The sequence below is a fragment of the Hypomesus transpacificus genome, chromosome 9, assembly GCF_021917145.1.
Source record: "Hypomesus transpacificus isolate Combined female chromosome 9, fHypTra1, whole genome shotgun sequence".
Taxonomy (NCBI): domain Eukaryota; kingdom Metazoa; phylum Chordata; class Actinopteri; order Osmeriformes; family Osmeridae; genus Hypomesus; species Hypomesus transpacificus.
This window is the reverse complement of record NC_061068.1, coordinates 2757079-2773741: the sequence shown is the minus strand read 5'-3', so window position 1 is coordinate 2773741 and position 16663 is coordinate 2757079. Positions and strand designations below refer to the sequence as shown.

General features: G+C 48.6%; 2 protein-coding genes across 3 annotated transcripts in view; both read right to left on the bottom strand.

Annotated features, from left to right (window-relative positions):
* The window catches only part of bsnb (bassoon (presynaptic cytomatrix protein) b), a 65298-nt gene extending 61500 nt beyond the window's left edge, over positions 1 to 3798 (bottom strand). The window contains 1 exon segment of the mRNA XM_047026549.1: positions 3580 to 3798. Within this exon segment, the coding sequence (XP_046882505.1) occupies positions 3580 to 3758 (179 nt within the window). The 5' untranslated portion in view covers positions 3759 to 3798.
* A 1344-nt stretch (positions 3799 to 5142) lies between these two features.
* On the bottom strand, positions 5143 to 16482 carry bap1 (BRCA1 associated protein-1 (ubiquitin carboxy-terminal hydrolase)). 2 transcript variants are annotated; one of them, XM_047025962.1, is made up of 17 exons: positions 16260 to 16482; positions 15928 to 15957; positions 15783 to 15837; positions 15273 to 15405; positions 13146 to 13265; positions 12843 to 12904; positions 12424 to 12566; positions 11945 to 12023; positions 11707 to 11830; positions 11358 to 11487; positions 11015 to 11229; positions 10736 to 10881; positions 9146 to 9603; positions 8722 to 8945; positions 7303 to 7395; positions 7029 to 7101; positions 5143 to 5752 (listed from the first exon to the last, which is right to left on the bottom strand). In XM_047025962.1, exons 1-17 carry the CDS (start codon positions 16294 to 16296, stop codon positions 5619 to 5621), a joined length of 2256 nt encoding a protein of 751 aa, XP_046881918.1. In that variant the 5' UTR covers positions 16297 to 16482; the 3' UTR covers positions 5143 to 5618. The 2 variants fall into 2 exon arrangements, with proteins under 2 accessions (XP_046881918.1, XP_046881919.1); XM_047025963.1 differs by having other exon boundaries at positions 8722 to 8942.
* Positions 16483 to 16663: the final 181 nt, after the last annotated feature.

Sequence of the window (16663 nt, the reverse complement as noted above, 5' to 3'; positions counted from 1 at the left end):
CCCACCTTATAGAGATTAGTCTCCCATAGATTTACACATACCTCCCTTATCTGTCCAAGGAGAACTCACATGTGCTGAGACTGTGAGGGAGAAAGAGAGAGAATTTGGGGGGTGTGAGAGAGACATAATTGGTGTGTGTTAGATAGAGGGAAGTGGGGCTGAGTGTGTGAGAGAGGGAGTAAGTGATGATGGAAAATTGCATTTGTGTGTGTCTGTGAGAAAGAGAGGGAGAATAGAGAGAGCAGAGAGAGAGAGAGAGAGAGAGAGAGAGAGAGAGAGAGAGAGAGGGAGAGGGGGGGGGGGAATGGTGAGATGGTGAGAGAGAGAGAGAGAGAGAGAGAGAGACAGAGACAGAGAGAGAGAGAGAGAGAGAGAGAGAGAGAGAGAGAGAGAGAGAGAGAGAGAGAGAGAGAGGAGGGAATGGTGAGATGGTGAGAGAGAGAGAGGGATGGTGAGAATCCGAGTGATAGAGTTGTGGCTATGTGGGAGTAAGAGAGTGGGTGTAGTTGAAGATGGAGACATTACTCGCCTACAGTGAGCAATCGCATCCACCCCTTATCTGGTGAACAAAGACAATACACTCGGTTGTCCTGTAGCATGTCCCATTTACATTATATTTATACTTATACTTTTAGTTATCCAAAGCAACGTACAAATAGTGCAAGACATGCAGCAGGTAAACAAGACCTAGAAGTTTACAGATCCAACAGGAGATGCAAGATACTGTAGTTCACTCAGAAACAACAGAATGGCAACAGTTCCTGGAGCAGCTACAGGAAACCAATGGAGCACGGTACTGCTTAACAAGCTACGCTGCTCAACAGTCCTGTTTAAAGACTGCTCCCACTCAGAACCAGGCCACGCAAACACAAGCTTGGCTCATTTAGCATTGTGACCAGGGTGCGAATTACGAGGGGTTTGGGGGGGTATGACCCCCCTAATTAAGACTTGGACCGCCCCAAATAAGGTAAGAACAACAGGTTGGGTGGGTCGATAAACGCCCGGAGAAGAAGTTGACCCCCCCGTTGGTCCTTGTATAATTCACACTCTGATTGTGACCATGCCTATCGGTATAGCAAGCTACCAGTGAGCATCATAGTGAGTGTACTGTCAACAGCATCAGGCAATCCTCTGTGGGTAGCGCTCTTATTGCGTGCGTGTGCGTTTCTGTGTGTCTGTGTGTGTGTGTGTGCGTGTCTGTGTGTGTGTGCGTGTCTGTGTGTGTGTGTGTCTGTGTGTCTGTGTGTCTGTGTGTGTGCGTGTCTGTCTGTGTGTGTGTGTGTGTCTGTGTGCGTGTCTGTGTGTGTGTGTCTGTGTGTGTGTGCGAGTGTGAAAGATAACAACAGTGTGGGAGAAAGAGCGTGTGTATGCCTGCACAGAGCGTGTGTATGCCTGCACAGAGCGTGTGTATGCCTGCACAGAGCGTGTGTATGCCTGCACAGAGCGTGTGTATGCCTGCACAGAGCGTGTGTATGCCTGCACAAAACACATCATGGCCACCGTCTCAATCAGATCTCTGCACAGGTACAACTCAGAACATATAAACACTACCAGTACTACAACAATCCAGTGTAAAATATGTTGAGGTATAACATTAACATTAAAGGAGCTTAGTTCACTAGAGCAATCCAGATCCTGCCTGTCTGACTGTTTCACATGAATATCCAAGACTACACTTCTTCCTTACTCTACATGAAGTCGGTCTACCTCCTTCCTAGTTCATGACCATCCACTTCCTGTGAAATGATGATGCACATTTACAGCCTCTCTTTTCCAGCCCGTTCCTTCACCTTGAGGTTGATGAGGAGGCGGATTCCTGGTAGCCATGGTGACGCTACAGGACTGAGAGGGGGACGTTACTCAGGGCTGGAGCCCTGCATGGGGGTCACACGTTCTGAAGTTGTTAATGCTCAAGTCAGGAATGTGACACTGTGATAACAGGGAGCTTCAGCCATCTGCAGGGTACAGAGACAGACAGGCAAGCAGGCAGACAGGCAGACAAGCAGACAGGCAAGCAGACAGACAGGCAAGCAGACAGGCAAGCAGACAGGCAGACAGGCAGACAGACAGACAGGCAAGCAGACAGGCAAGCAGACAGGCAAGCAGACAGGCAGACAGGCAAGCAGGCAGACAGACAGGCAAGCAGACAGGCAAGCAGACAGGCAAGCAGACAGGCAGGCAGGCAGGCAGACAGGCAGGCACAAACATGCTTGCACAGGCACACAGTGTGTCACACTGTCACACACTGCTTGATTAGAATGGGTCGGCGGTTGACTGATATATTGGAATGTCTGGGCTGAGATTTCAATATCCGGATCTCGTTGTCAGATTTGCCACCATAAAATGCAGAGAGCACCACACTAACCGTCACACCATCCATACGGCCCAGCTGATGCCTGCCTTGGGATGTGACACCACCCAGCAAAACACATCACATACAGGTCATCTATACACATTGTGTATTTAGAGATGGTAAGCTATATATATATGTGCCTCTCAAATTCCCGTTTAGAGGAGAGAGAAGGAGAGAGGAGAAGAGAGAGGAGGAGAGAGAAGGGTGTGTGTCCTCATGGGTAAAATGATAACATTGACATCAGCAAACCCTAGCGGTAGATCAGGTGGCATATGATATGACTGGGTTCTCCTTAGCGTTATAGTATCGCTACTACTCACCAGATACGCATTGTTATGTTAGGTTGCACACCCGCAATATGTTAATAATTCTGTCTTGATGGGAAAAAAAAGCCTAAACCATGTAGGCATTTATGTCAACAACGCTGGGCTTCAGCGACATTTAGAAGGTGTGGCAGACACAATCACTGACATATATGATGATAGCATCTCGTGCACTTACATGGGCAATTGATCCATCAAGTCGACTTTGAATCTTTATAGCCTTAATGTACACATTTTCCCAACCGCGGACAAATAGCCTTTTATAGTCTTTTTTGTGTATGCCTTTATCACATGAATCTGAATTACAGCAGCTTTAGTGACACACCAGACATTCAGCGGGCTAACATTTCTATAAAGTAATATCTGACAATCGTTATCAGAAAATCAGGAGGGGGCAAACCCCCCCCCCCCCCACCCCCACCGTCTCTACGATCTGCTGCCCCACTCTTTCCGCGTTGCCTTTTGCAGGCGTGGAATTCTCTATCAGTGACTTCAGACGGATATGAACACAAATAGAGAATATAGAAATAAAGAAACATCACAATGCCTTTTTAGGATAAAAAATGTCAACCTAGTTTAACCAGATTACCATCATTATTTTAGCCCATAAAAGCTTGTCTGGTGTTCACGCTATGCATTTATAAAATATTGCACCATACACAATAAAAGCCAATAATCTGTTTTAAATAATTTGTTTGGTGAATATATGGTGACAACGATTTAAAAATAAATAATTAACGCACCAGCTGCATTTTCTCTCCGCTACTCTACAGACACTCCAACGATCCCGTTAAGATCCGCCCTGCTACATCATATCCACCAGAATAGGATGTTTCAGCGGAATAAAATCGTATTGTCTCACTGACACAGTTCTGCACAGAACTGTCCTACATAGTGGACTACCTGTTAATCCCGGGCCCGGCTCCGGGGCCCGTTCCTCCGGCTGGCGCTCCATTGCTGGGCTTGATGAGCTGTCCAGAGCCCGGTGGTGCTGAAATGGAAGCCGAAGCCCCGGTAGCCGGGACAGCGGAGCCGGGCTGGCCCGCCTGGGCCTCTCCCTCGAGGCTGGCTTCGTTCCCCATCGTTTCTGGAGATGATTCGAAGGCGAGAAACGATGTTGAAGAGGGTTCTACTATTGTATAAAACACTCAGATAGAACTCAGCGCTGCTTTTCCTTCCGCCATCATCACCTACAATTCAGCATCCTCCACGGAGCACGCGCGGAAAAGGGTGACAGAGCACGCGCGCTGACGCAAGGAGTGGGAGTGATTCTACGTGCGCGTGCCCTACATCCGAGTGTGAGATCAGCCAGACCCCAGGGCCAGGCGCGTTAGACTGGAGACGGAGAAACCGGCACCAAATATTAGTTGTGACACCCAAAAAATGCAAGCAATAATATTTAAATGTCTGTCGGCCCATCTACTCTTGATAAGTTTTACATTCATTGAAGCCACAAATACAAGCCATATGAACCGTTGAAACCTTATGTGCAAAGTCAGCCCCGTCACGTTTTGCCTTTGGCTGCACTTGTAGCAATCAGCTCCTGTGCTGGTGGTGTGACAGCGACGTCGGGTTAAAAGAGATTAGACGGTCAAACTGAAGCAGCAGGACAAGCTCACTGGTTAAAGACCTTCACCATGAAGAATCACAGTAGTGGAACCCGGCGTCGCGGAAACTGGGTTACCAGTTTGCACGATGACAATCATTTATACATGCAATCATTTATACATTTTTTGTTGAAAAGATGATTCCTCATCGTTGATTGATATTCACATCCCAATAAGACACGGCCAACACATACATCTCAACGTTAAATTATACAGAACAAATCAAACATACTGTGCTTAGGCCTGGTTGCTATGACTGGACACCGGGGTTTCAACTTGGGAGTCTAATAGCGTTATGTGCAGGCGGCAAGATCAATGTGTAGCTATAGCCTACTGTAGACACAATTGACAAAAACTGCTGACACCGGGTGTCATGCCATATAAGTGACACCCAACTATACGCGTTAATAAGTGCTTCTATATTCATGTATGCAGACACACTGTGCCACGCATACACACATGACATATGATCGATGAATGACATAAAGATAAATACATTATTTGATGCAAATGTAATAGTATTTGCAGACACATCTGAAGTTATACCAGTTTAAAGCAGCTGTATTGGGCCTCGAATATCGACTGTGTCACCATAGATACCGACAATATAGCTGCACGTGAACATCTCCTGGTGCTGCAGCTCCATCTAGCGGACACAGTGTCACTACATCCGGGACAAGCCTAGTGACTGCTGTACCAAATTACATGACTAATCATTGGATCCATTCTGTCAAAAAGTAGCTCGTATTCCCCAAATGAACAAGCTTGTCAGCCACAGACTGCTAAAATAACATCAACTACATCCAGTCGACAAGTTCTTATTTGAAGTGTACCTCAAATCAATCAACCAACAACCTTGTGATGTTGAGATATTAAGTCAGCAGTGCAGAAGTGGACTTTATTGGAATTATACGTGACGTGGTTTGAAGAGAACCACTGTGCGGCCATGGTACAAGAGTTACAATGCAGAGATAACACCAACAAGTTCATATATACAAAACCACAAAATTCATCCTTTCTGACAAAGCTCTCAACACAGGTTCTGAGCCAACGGATCCTGTCCTTTAAATACGTCTAATCTGAATGACATCTCACCATTGAGAGTTGTTACTTAAGACATTCATAAAGGAGCAAACGTCCCTGAAGCAGGGCGAAGGAGAGATCCTCCCAAACCTCCAGATCATCATGGCACAGGAGAACCGGATGTTTCCAAGGAGACCAACATGATAGAAACGGTACACATGATCCTAGAGAAGCCGCGTCCTGTATCTTCAGAGAGCTTAGTTCTCTACCTAACGCATGAGTAGCCCCAACAGTACGGAGGGCTGTGATTGGTCACTGGCGCTTGGCCTTGTAGGGTCGCGAGCGCTTCCTGCGGTCTGGCTTCCTCTGTTTGTGCAGTCGGCCGATGCTGACTCCCTGACGTCGCCGCACAGAGATGTTCTGCTCCACCAGGCTGGCCAGCATACCTGCAGAGGAGGAGGAGGACGGGAGAGATTAGAAGGAGGAGAGGAGAGAGGAAGACATCAAGAAATTAGAAGGAGGAGGGGAGAGAGGAAGAGGAAGGGAGAATGGGAGAGAAAGGATGGAGAAGCGATATCAAATGAAAGAATGAAGAACGGTATGAGAGATGGGGGGGTGGAGGAAGAGAGGTGGAGAGAAATTGAAAAGGGATAAGAAGAGAGGGAGGAGAGATGGGGGAGGAAGAACAGATACAATGTTGCGCTTCATAGATTTGTAAAACAGCACATCCATATTCATGAACTAAAAAAAATTCATAAGACGTGGAAAAGCATGTTTAAAATGCTTCCACAGAAAAGCAGCACTGGGCTGCTGATGCGTTCCATCCCCACTGCCTGGCTGAAGGCCGGGATTACACCCACTCTGGGATTACACCCACTCTGGGATTACACCCACTCTGGGATTACACCCACTCTGGGATTACACCCACTCTGGGATTACACCCAAAATGCTGGAGTCATGTTTACATTGGGAGGTTTGTTACTCGAGAGGTCCTAACCCACTGATAAGGTTAAGGTTAGGCCTGATTGAGACAGAAATAAAAACGCCACAAGAGAAGTTTGATACTCAAATCATCGATTGTCCTGACACTCCAGCACACACGGCATGAGCTCATACTAATAAGGCCTCTTCCTTCCCTGATCTCAGGAAACAACGGTCTGACATCGGGATGTGAGAGAGGGGGAGAGGGCACATGAGGGGAACAGCCTGGAGGAGAGAGGGGGCCGGAGGGGGAGAGGGCACATGAAGGGAACAGCCTGGAGGAGAGAGGGGGATGGAGGGGGAGAGGGCACATGAAGGGAACAGCCTGGAGGCGAGGGCACATGAAGGGAACAGCCTGGAGGAGAGAGGGGGCCGGATGGGGAGAGGGCACATGAAGGGAACAGCCTGGAGGAGAGAGGGGGACAGAGGGGGAGAGGGCACAGAAAGGGAACAGCCTGGAGGAGAGAGGGGGCCGGAGGGGGAGAGGGCACATAAAGGGAACAGCCTGGAGGAGAGGGCACATGAAGGGAACAGCCTGGAGGAGAGGGGGGGACAGAGGGGGAGAGGGCACATGAAGGGAACAGCCTGGAGGAGAGGGCACATGAAGGGAACAGCCTGGAGGAGAGAGGGGTCCGGAGGGGGAGAGGGCACATGAAGGGAACAGCCTGGAGGAGAGGGGGGGCCGGAGGGGGAGGGGGCACAGGAAGGGAACAGCCTGGAGGAGAGAGGGGGTCAGCTTACCTTCCTGGGCCAGCATGGATATGAAGGTGCAGATGAACTCATCATAATTGTGTGTTCTCCTCTGGTCATCAATCTAGGAGTCAAAACATCATTAGGTTCAAAGCCCTATGCATTTATCTATATTTAAAAAAATCCAATATTGTTTCATATCTGGCTCACATGTTTCATACATTATCATGTTTAATGTGGCAGTCAACCTGTGAGTTTGAATTAACACGTGTTTAAGCACACACCACCAGCAAAGTGACACAAAAGAGTTGATATGCAAACTAACTTTGTATTTTTTCCTCTTCTCCACCTCCTCCTTCAGGAAGACTTCGTAGCTGGCGATGTCGGCCTCCACACAGCGCAGCAGGGCCAGCAGCTCCTGCAGCAGAAACACAGCAGCTGGAGTCACGCCTCTAACTAGCACTGCCTCACTCTCAGGCTGGAGTCCTGCCTCTAACTAGCACTGCCTCACTCTCAGGCTGGAGTCCTGACTCTAACTAGCACTGCCTCACTCTCAGGCTGGAGTCCTGACTCTAACTAGCACTGCCTCACTCTCAGGCTGGAGTCCTGCCTCTAACTAGCACTGCCTCACTCTCAGGCTGGAGTCACGCCTCTAACTAGCACTGCCTCACTCTCAGGCTGGAGTCCTGCCTCTAACTAGCACTGCCTCACTCTCAGGCTGGAGTCCTGCCTCTAATTAGCACTGCCTCACTCTCAGGCTGGAGTCACGCCTCTAACTAGCACTGCCTCACTCTTAGGCTGGAGTCACACCTCTAACTAGCACTGCCTCACTCTCAGGCTGGAGTCCTGCCTCTAACTATCACTGCCTCACTCTCAGGCTGGAGTCCTGCCTCTAACTAGCACTGCCTCACTCTCAGGCTGGAGTCCTGCCTCTAACTAGCACTGCCTCACTCTCAGGCTGGAGTCCTGCCTCTAACTAGCACTGCCTCACTCTCAGGCTGGAGTCCTGCCTCTAACTAGCACTGCCTCACTCTCAGGCTGGAGTCCTGCCTCTAACTAGCACTGCCTCACTCTCAGGCTGGAGTCCTGCCTCTAACTAGCACTGCCTCACTCTCAGGCTGGAGTCCTGCCTCTAACTAGCACTGCCTCACTCTCAGGCTGGAGTCACACCTCTAACTAGCACTGCCTCACTCTCAGGCTGGAGTCACACCTCTAACTAGCACTGCCTCACTCTCAGGCTGGAGTCACACCTCTAACTAGCACTGCCTCACTCTCAGGCTGGAGTCCTGCCTCTAACTAGCACTGCCTCACTCTCAGGCTGGAGTCACACCTCTAACTAGCACTGCCTCACTCTCAGGCTGGAGTCACACCTCTAACTAGCACTGCCTCACTCTCAGGCTGGAGTCCTGCCTCTAACTAGCACTGCCTCACTCTCAGGCTGGAGTCCTGCCTCTAACTAGCACTGCCTCACTCTCAGGCTGGAGTCCTGCCTCTAACTAGCACTGCCTCACTCTCAGGCTGGAGTCAGACCTCTAACTAGCACTGCCTCACTCTCAAGCTGGAGTCAGACACAGGACTGAGAAGTGAAGAGACTGTTCTCACGGGAGAGAGGAGACATTATTCTGATAATAACACAGCATGTAATACGTGTGATTATGATGTGTATTATCCTTGCAAAATTATTAAGAACATTTTAATATTTGAAGGTGATAACAGAAAAAGACCAAGACAGAACCAGACTAACTTTAGGATTGTATTTCTCCCCAGAAGGTTTGCTGCTTCCTGTGGTTTCCATGGAGACAACCTTGCAGGGTTTGACCTTCACCCCCTCTTTGCTGTCCTCCTCCTTCACCTCCCCCTGCCCTCCTCCTCCCTCCCCTCCCCCTCCCTCCCCCGCTCCGGGGCCTCCCTCCTGCTCCCTCTTCTCTGGGGGAGGGGCTGCCTTGGGCTCGTCTGATGACATCCCTGCTGTGGAGGAACATGAAGGAGTTATGAATATTGGTGGAGGCAGGGCATATACAAGGTGGAGGCAGGGTACAGAGGCAGGGCATGTGTACAATGTGGAGGCAGGGTACAGACGCAGGGCATGTGTACAAGGTGGAGGCAGGGTACAGACGCAGGGCATGTGTACAAGGTGGAGGCAGGGTACAGAGGCAGGGCATATGTACCAGGTGGAGGCAGGGCATAGAGTACTCCGTTCTCCTGCAGGTGCAGCAGGGCGGTGCAGACGGAGGGGCCCAGCTCTCGCACGGCGCGGTGGTGCCGGGCATCCAGCCGCTGGCCCTCGTCCTCCCCAAACAGCACGCGGGTCAGGTGGGACGCCACAGGGCTGGAGGGTCGCGTGGCAGCCTGCGAGCGAGCCGGGGACCGCAGCGGGGAGTTGAAGGCGCTGCCGATCTCAGAAGCGGTGTCGGTGCTCTCGTTGCTGGGTGTAGGCGAGGGCTGCGATGCTGCAGTGATGCTGAGCCCGCCGCTGCGGCCCTCGGTGCGGACTGAGAGAGGCGTGGTCATGGCATCCTGCAGTTGCACCTCCTTCTTCAACTTCTCCGTCAGGACATTCAGGGCCAGCGGGCCCCCCGATTGGCCCCCCCCAGGCCGCGGACGCAGGCCAGCCTTGCGCCGGAACCTGACAGGTCCCATCCAGAGGAGACAGCTAATCATTAGTGGTGTGGGGCAACTGTACCACTAATAGTATACACTGTACTGTAGGTATAGGGCTTTGCAGAGATGATAACAGTATACATATTGTAATGTAAACTAATCTACGAAGCTAATCATGGAGCAAGGCAGAAGGCAACAGAAAAATCCATGATAGCTTAGTTGATTAGTTTACATTTGTTGTGCGATGAAAACAATTGTATTCGAAAGTTTTAAAAGGTTGGAAATTTCTTTTGAAAAAGGGTTTTGGAAAAAAATATGTAGTTTTTCGTTTTCAAAGGTTGGAAAAATATTTGTGAAAAAAAAAGTAAGCTATGGATGAGACAGAGGCGATGTGGACATGACTGAGAATAGAGACATTCCTGATCACCCATGGCCATATATGAGGGAGAGGTTTGAAATTGTCTGGATCAAAAATAATTCCTGGCGAATGCACTGCGTGTCTATAGTGTATTTTTGTATTCATGTATATGATGTGAGGTCCAATTACCGCGTGACACTAAAACAGGTAGTTATCATGGCTACTTTTTACTGAAGTATATGTCAGAGCCACACTTCTTTAATTTAACTTAAGTGAAAAAGTGTACCGTCATTTTCTGTCATTTTGTTTTTTATATAACGGTGCGGCTAATCTATGGATTTTTACAGCTAACGGTTAATACATGGGAGCTTCCTCTAGCATCCATCTCTTTCCCGACAATCCCCTCTGTGCACAAACCCTTACATATGGTAAGTAAACATTAAAACACCTGGGGCTTATAGTCCAGTGCGGCTTATATATGTACACATCATTCAATTTAGCTGATGCGGCTTATATTCAGGTGCCCCTTATAGTCTGAAAGTTACGGTACTTAAACTTTTACCAGTCTATTTAAACACGAGTATCTGTACTTCTACTTGAGTGAAGCATGTGTGTTCTTTTTCCATCTCTGCTGTAGGTTAACAGCTATTCAGAAATGGTAAAAGTATATACTGTTGGTATTTAGCCATATATACTATTTATGCTAACAGTACCTACTGTAGGTATATAGCGATCCAGAGATGCTAACAGTTGTATATTGTTCGTATATAGCTATGCACGGATGCTAACAGATGCTAACCTGCTGGGCATGGCAGCTGCACCCGCCACCTCCTCCTCCTCTTCCTCCTCGTAGTCGTCCTCCTCGTCCGAGTACGAGGGCTGTGGAGGCCCCGCCCCCCGAGGCCCCACCCCCCGGGAGCGCCCTGCAGCCAGGTCCTCCTCCTCCTGTCAGTCACACAGACCAGCCAATCCCAACACACTTTCTGGTTTAGATCTGTTAGATTCTCATATTCAGAACTCTTGTAAACACACACCTGCATGGTGCCATATGCACCTAGAAGGTGTCACACACACACACCTGCATGGGGGACTTGGCGTAGTTGTGGTTGTCCAGGAAGGCAGGGAGGCGCTGGACAAGGGGGTGGGGGCTGCTGGCGGGGGGACCTGCTGGAGGTCCGGGAATCTTCCCTGCGGCTCGGGCCCGGCCAGAGGAGCTGCGCAGGGCCTGGGGCGGGGCCGGGGCCTGGGGCGGGGCCTGGGGCGGGGCCTGGGCCACCTGCCCTTCTCCTGGGCCTGGACACACAACACATCAGCCTGGATCTGGGAGTCAACCCTGGGCAGGCTGTGTACCTGACAACATCATGTGCATGACTCCCTCCCCGTGCCTCCCCATTTACCCCTCCCCCTGACTACTCGTTCACCTGAATGAGTCTGTTCTGAGGTGACAGGCTCAGGCTCCACCTCCTTCTTGATGGTGGGCGTGTCCCCCAAGGGGGAGGAGTCCTGTGGCTTCTTGTCCTGAACCAGCTCAGGCTGTGTGAGTCGGATCAGCTGGGAAGAACATTCCGGTCTGTCACACAACACTGATCTTCCTGTCCCGCCACTGGTGGGTGGTGTTGTATGTATGCCAGGCGTGTGTGTGTATGTGTGTGTGTGTGTGTATGTATGTGTGTGTGTAGGTGTGTGTGTGTGTGTGTGTAGGTGTGTGTATATGTGTGTGTGTGTGTGTGTGTGTGTATGTGTGTGTGTGTGTGTGTGTGCCAGGCTGACCTGTTGGAGTCCCTCCAGAACAGTCTGCCGGTTCCTCTTCAGGATCTCCAGCTTGGACTCATACTTCACCCTCCGGTCTGGAACCACCGCCATCAGGTTGAAGCGGATGTCATGGTATGGCTCTCTGAGGAGGAAGAGGGGTAAGGGAGGGGGTTAGAGCACGCGTGCCAATCCTTGAAGTTAGCAGCTACTTTAGCTAGCCCCTCTGCTCCCTGACTCTAACTCTGCCCCGACTCACCCGGCCGTAGCCAGTCCGATCCGCTCCATGATGACCCGCCGAGCCTTGTCTGTCCATTCCTCCTCTTCTCCCCAGGGCCCTGTGGAAGCAAACACACATTCAACACCATGTCTGACCTGAGAGAACACACACACTGTCCCTCTACACCCTGAGGACAGGGAACACACTGTCCCTCTACACCCTGAGGACAGAGAACACACACTGTCCCTCTAGACCCTGAGGACAGAGAACACACACTGTCCCTCTACACCCTGAGGACAGGGAACACACTGTCCCTCTACACCCTGAGGACAGAGAACACACTGTCCCTCTACACCCTGAGAACACACACTGTCCCTCTACACCCTGAGGACAGAGAACACACACTGTCCCTCTACACCCTGAGGACAGAGAACACACACTGTCCCTCTACACCCTGAGGACAGAGAACACACTGTCCCTTTACACCCTGAGGACAGACAACCCCCGGGCCTCCTTACCGTGGTCTATAGGGTATGTTTTGAGTCCGTCCAGCTCAAACAGCCGGTCTTTGATTGGCACGTAGCTGACGAAGTGGAAGGCCTCCATGGTCCTCACAGCACTGATCCCATTTTGCTTCTCAGGCAGGTGCCTGGGCTCCGGTCTCCATGGAAACAGGAACACGAACAAAGACTTAAGAAACTGACAAGAGATGCTACATTCCATCTTTATTTTTTGCATTAAAAAAAGACCAGCAGCTTAACAGCGTATTTTTTACGTTCAATTAGTTGTTATCATACCGTCTAGTTTGATGTAATACCCGAGTGGAGGGTGACTTGTACTACTGCTAGTCATGAGTCATGAATGAAGATGTTTTCATTGAAGCTTCTACAAACATGACATTTCTCTGCAATGGACATGAACTATAAGAGACCCCTACCGTGCGTGGCTGTTGTGTGCCTTGGCCAATTCTGGTGCATTGCCAATAGCATAACCTTTACTCTAACAGGAAAAGAAACAGTTGGTCAGGACTTCTCAGTGCAAAAATATGAAAAGTGCAACATTTAAACGTCTGTACATAGTGTGGGTGTGTGTGAGAGAGAGAGAGAGAGAGAGAGAGAGAGAGAGAGAGAGAGAGAGAGAGAGAGAGAGAGAGAGAGACGGAGAGGGAGAGAGAGACGGAGAGAGAGACGGAGAGAGAGACGGAGAGAGAGAGAAAGTGTGTGTGTGTGTATATAGTCACCTCAGGACTGAAGCCCTGGGTAAAAGCCTTCATGCGGCTCAGGGTGGTGCCCAGTTCCACCCCACTGCAGTTCAGGAGCACGCTCAGTAGAGCATGGGTAGCGCAGGAGTTGGGGATGAGCTGAAACACAGGGCTCGCTTCCATTAGGCTGATGGCAGTCCACAGTTACACTGGACACAACATGGCATCTGGTCTCATGTAGCACTGGGTACAACATGGAATCTGGTCTCATGTAGCATGGGCTTCTGTGGAACTCCTGAGATAGCCTTACATTTTTGCCTTGGGGTTACATTATGACATAACATATCCAACGTTAAGATCTCTTCTGTTGGTCTCAATGAATACCAACCCTGTTAGGCCGTAAGGTGAACCCTGTTATCGTTTCATCCCGCTCCACAGTCGGGCATCTACACAATCTTTAGCTCATAAAAAAGAACGAGTCGTGCTAAGCTAACAAAAAAAAGTTTGTTGCTGAAATTCCAGTCGATTTTCGATGAGTCTATATTTTATGCAGAACTAGTTTCTTCAGAGCGTAAAAGGATTTTGGTGGCACGGTTCGACACATGATCGTTCTACACCAATAAGGTAGCTGCTTTTTTTCAAGATGGATGGATATGGTTGGCCATGAATGGATGGATATGGAGGATGGGACCTTGCACGTCACCTGGATGACCAGAATTTTTGGCCCCTGACAGTGTTTTGAGTGTGATACACTGCGGCTGGAAAAGTGCCTGTGAGACAGGCAGATGTTCCTGTTTTTCTGCTGGACTGTGATGCACAGACTTATGTTGTTCGTTTAAGTGTAGGCTATGATTGGCGCCATCTCAGAAGGGACTACCCTTCCAGCCAGTTAGATGAAATATTAACAGATTAAGACCGTCTTTGACTCACTTATACCGGTAGAAATCTGTAGTAATAATAATATTCTAAATAATAAAAACTTGATTGTAAAACCTTTGCTATTGTACAAGCCTGCTCACATACAAGTAATTATCCCACCAGGCTAGTTTTACAGCTAGGTCTACCCCGTTACACCCCTAAAGTACAATGTATTAAACTCTTGACAATAACAGTGACATAACATGTTGTTGCATTTAGCACTAACAAAGACTTGTTTAAAAACCACTGTGAAAAGAATGGAGGCTCTTTCTCTATACTCAAACTGTAGGAAACTATGACCACCAACACACGTCAAAAGCAAACATTCTAAGCCTGTCCTGTGCAGCAAAGGAGAACATGTGCTGAAATCAGTTTTGGCATGAAGCGCTCAGTATCAATCCCAAATCTAGATCCAGTACTTTGCAGGAGAGACAAGTTTATGTGATAGTCTAAATTTCCTACTGTTGCTGCTTAGTTTTGGACCAATCCTTTCAGAGTGCCAAGGACGCAGGTCTTTAGGACTGAACCAGGGGTTGATTTAGGGCAGGGCATATGCCAGTTTAGCTATGCATTTTAAAGGATCATAGCGTTTAACGTAGAGTACAGATGGGTCACACCATCTATCACACACACATGTTGTCCCCCTCGACTCCTGTCGTTGTTGTAATTGTGCCAAAACAAAAGAAACTGAGGAACTGGAAGATAACTGTCCTGACACTGACATTGAGGACTGAGTGTCCTTAATCTGTTATACTTATTCTGTTTTGTACCGTTTTATATATCATATTTCATATTTTTCATGAAGATTGATCAGTGTTGTTTTCATGGCCGTAATCATAATACATATTGGGGGGGGGACATCCCAAATCCGAATTTCAGGTCATCCAGGTGACGTGCAAGGTCCCATCCTCTATTTGCCAACCATATCCATCCATGTTGACAAAAAGCAGCTACCTTATTGGTGTAGAACGATCACGTGTCAAACCGTGCCACCAAAATCCTATTACGCTCTGAAGAAACTAGTTCTAGCTAAAACAGACGCATCGACAATCGACTGTAATTTCAGCGACAAACTTTTTTTTGGTAGGTTAGCACGACTCGTTCTTTTTTATGAGCTAAAGATTGTGTAGATGCCAGACTGTGGAGCAGGAATCATTTTCTAAATGACTTTTCGTGGTTCACCCTGCAGTCTCTAACCCCCTAACCCTGGCCCCCTAACCCTGCCCCCCTCTGACTGAGAAGTCTCACCTGGTGGGCAAAGAACATGTCGTTGACGATGTCATCGTCAATAACCGAGGTCTCGTCCACAAGGGTGGACACCTTCCTCCGGGACCTGCGTTCCTCAATCCACTTGAACAGGAAGATGAAGCCATACACGGGGCTGGAGAGGATGAGAGGGGTTAGACGGGATGAAAACATGATGAATGCATGTGACATGATGAATGCATGTGACATGATGAATACATGTGAAATGATGAATGCATGTGACATGATGAATGCATGTGTAGCAGATGTCTTTGCGTCGCTCGTGACGACCACCTCCCGTTAAACACCGGTTAACCAGCTGCGCCACCGAAAAGCTAGCTATTCAATAGCACGGTGGGCAGTTTTATACTAAGGAGTGAGTTTAAAGAATTCAACTCAGTTTCATGGTGACGACTAATCAAAACATGCAGTGGTATAAAGCCTAACAATACTAACCAGGTTACAGTGCATACAAAGCCTACAGACAACAAAATAAGTTCGATTGCTTCATACCTTGGACACTTGCTTTGAAGGTCGTATATCTCCTCTACTTGAACTCCTTTCACACCTAGAAAGCAGACGCTACATGTAAAGGTTCTGGGACCCAAATGGGAACAACCATGCCATTCTCTTTGGGCAAAATGCTGAATGTACGTACCAAAATCTTCCACCAAAAGTGTGAACAGCCCTGCAACCGACAAAAAAATCTAATGAGAACAGATCATACGTTTGTGAGGTGATAGCTGGAAACAGTATCTCTTCGGTACTGACAAAACGGTGCAAGAGACACGACCCAGCCACCCTTAGCTACACCTACAGTGCAATAGAAGAGTCGCATACAATTCAGAGAATAGTAAACAATCAAGCAAACTACTCTACTGCCAACGTTGCAACCTAGCATGAGGATACATTGCCAAAGTTAGTGCTGTCGCAGTTACTAACACATAGTGAGCTAACGAGCTAGCTAGCTAGATTGGCTTGATTTCTTACCCGGATCACTTTCGAGTTCAAGCCACCCTTTGTTCATATTTGCGCTGTCCTTTGCATTTGGCTAAGAGTTCTCTCGGTTCGCATCGATAGGAATTACTAGGTTGATCAAACGCATTGCTTTATAATCTATAGACAGACAAAAACACATGACACATTGAAAGTGGATTGTGGATTTTCGGAATAAACACAAAAGAGCTGCAAACGCGTGTCTTGTGCGTCATCAGTCCGCGACGTTTACGTCGTCGAATTGAGGTTTCATGACAGAGAGGGTTGTCAAAGGTGGTGTACCAAAACGCAGACAAATATTTATATGGTGAATATAGTAATTTGTGTTTACGCTCGTGTGCGTGCACTGTTTTTAAATACATAAAAAATATTATAAAATGCATTGGAAGGTGCATTGA

Coding starts and splice junctions, on each gene's coding strand:
- bap1 (XM_047025962.1), bottom strand. CDS start 16,296: ATGAACAAAGGGTGGCTTGAACTCGAAAGTGATCCGG. Junction 15,406..15,782: donor CTTCAAAGCAAGTGTCCAAG/GTATGAAGCAAT, acceptor CATCCTCTCCAG/CCCCGTGTATGGCTTCATCT. Junction 11,230..11,357: donor CTCAGAACAGACTCATTCAG/GTGAACGAGTAG, acceptor TTGTGTGTCCAG/GCCCAGGAGAAGGGCAGGTG.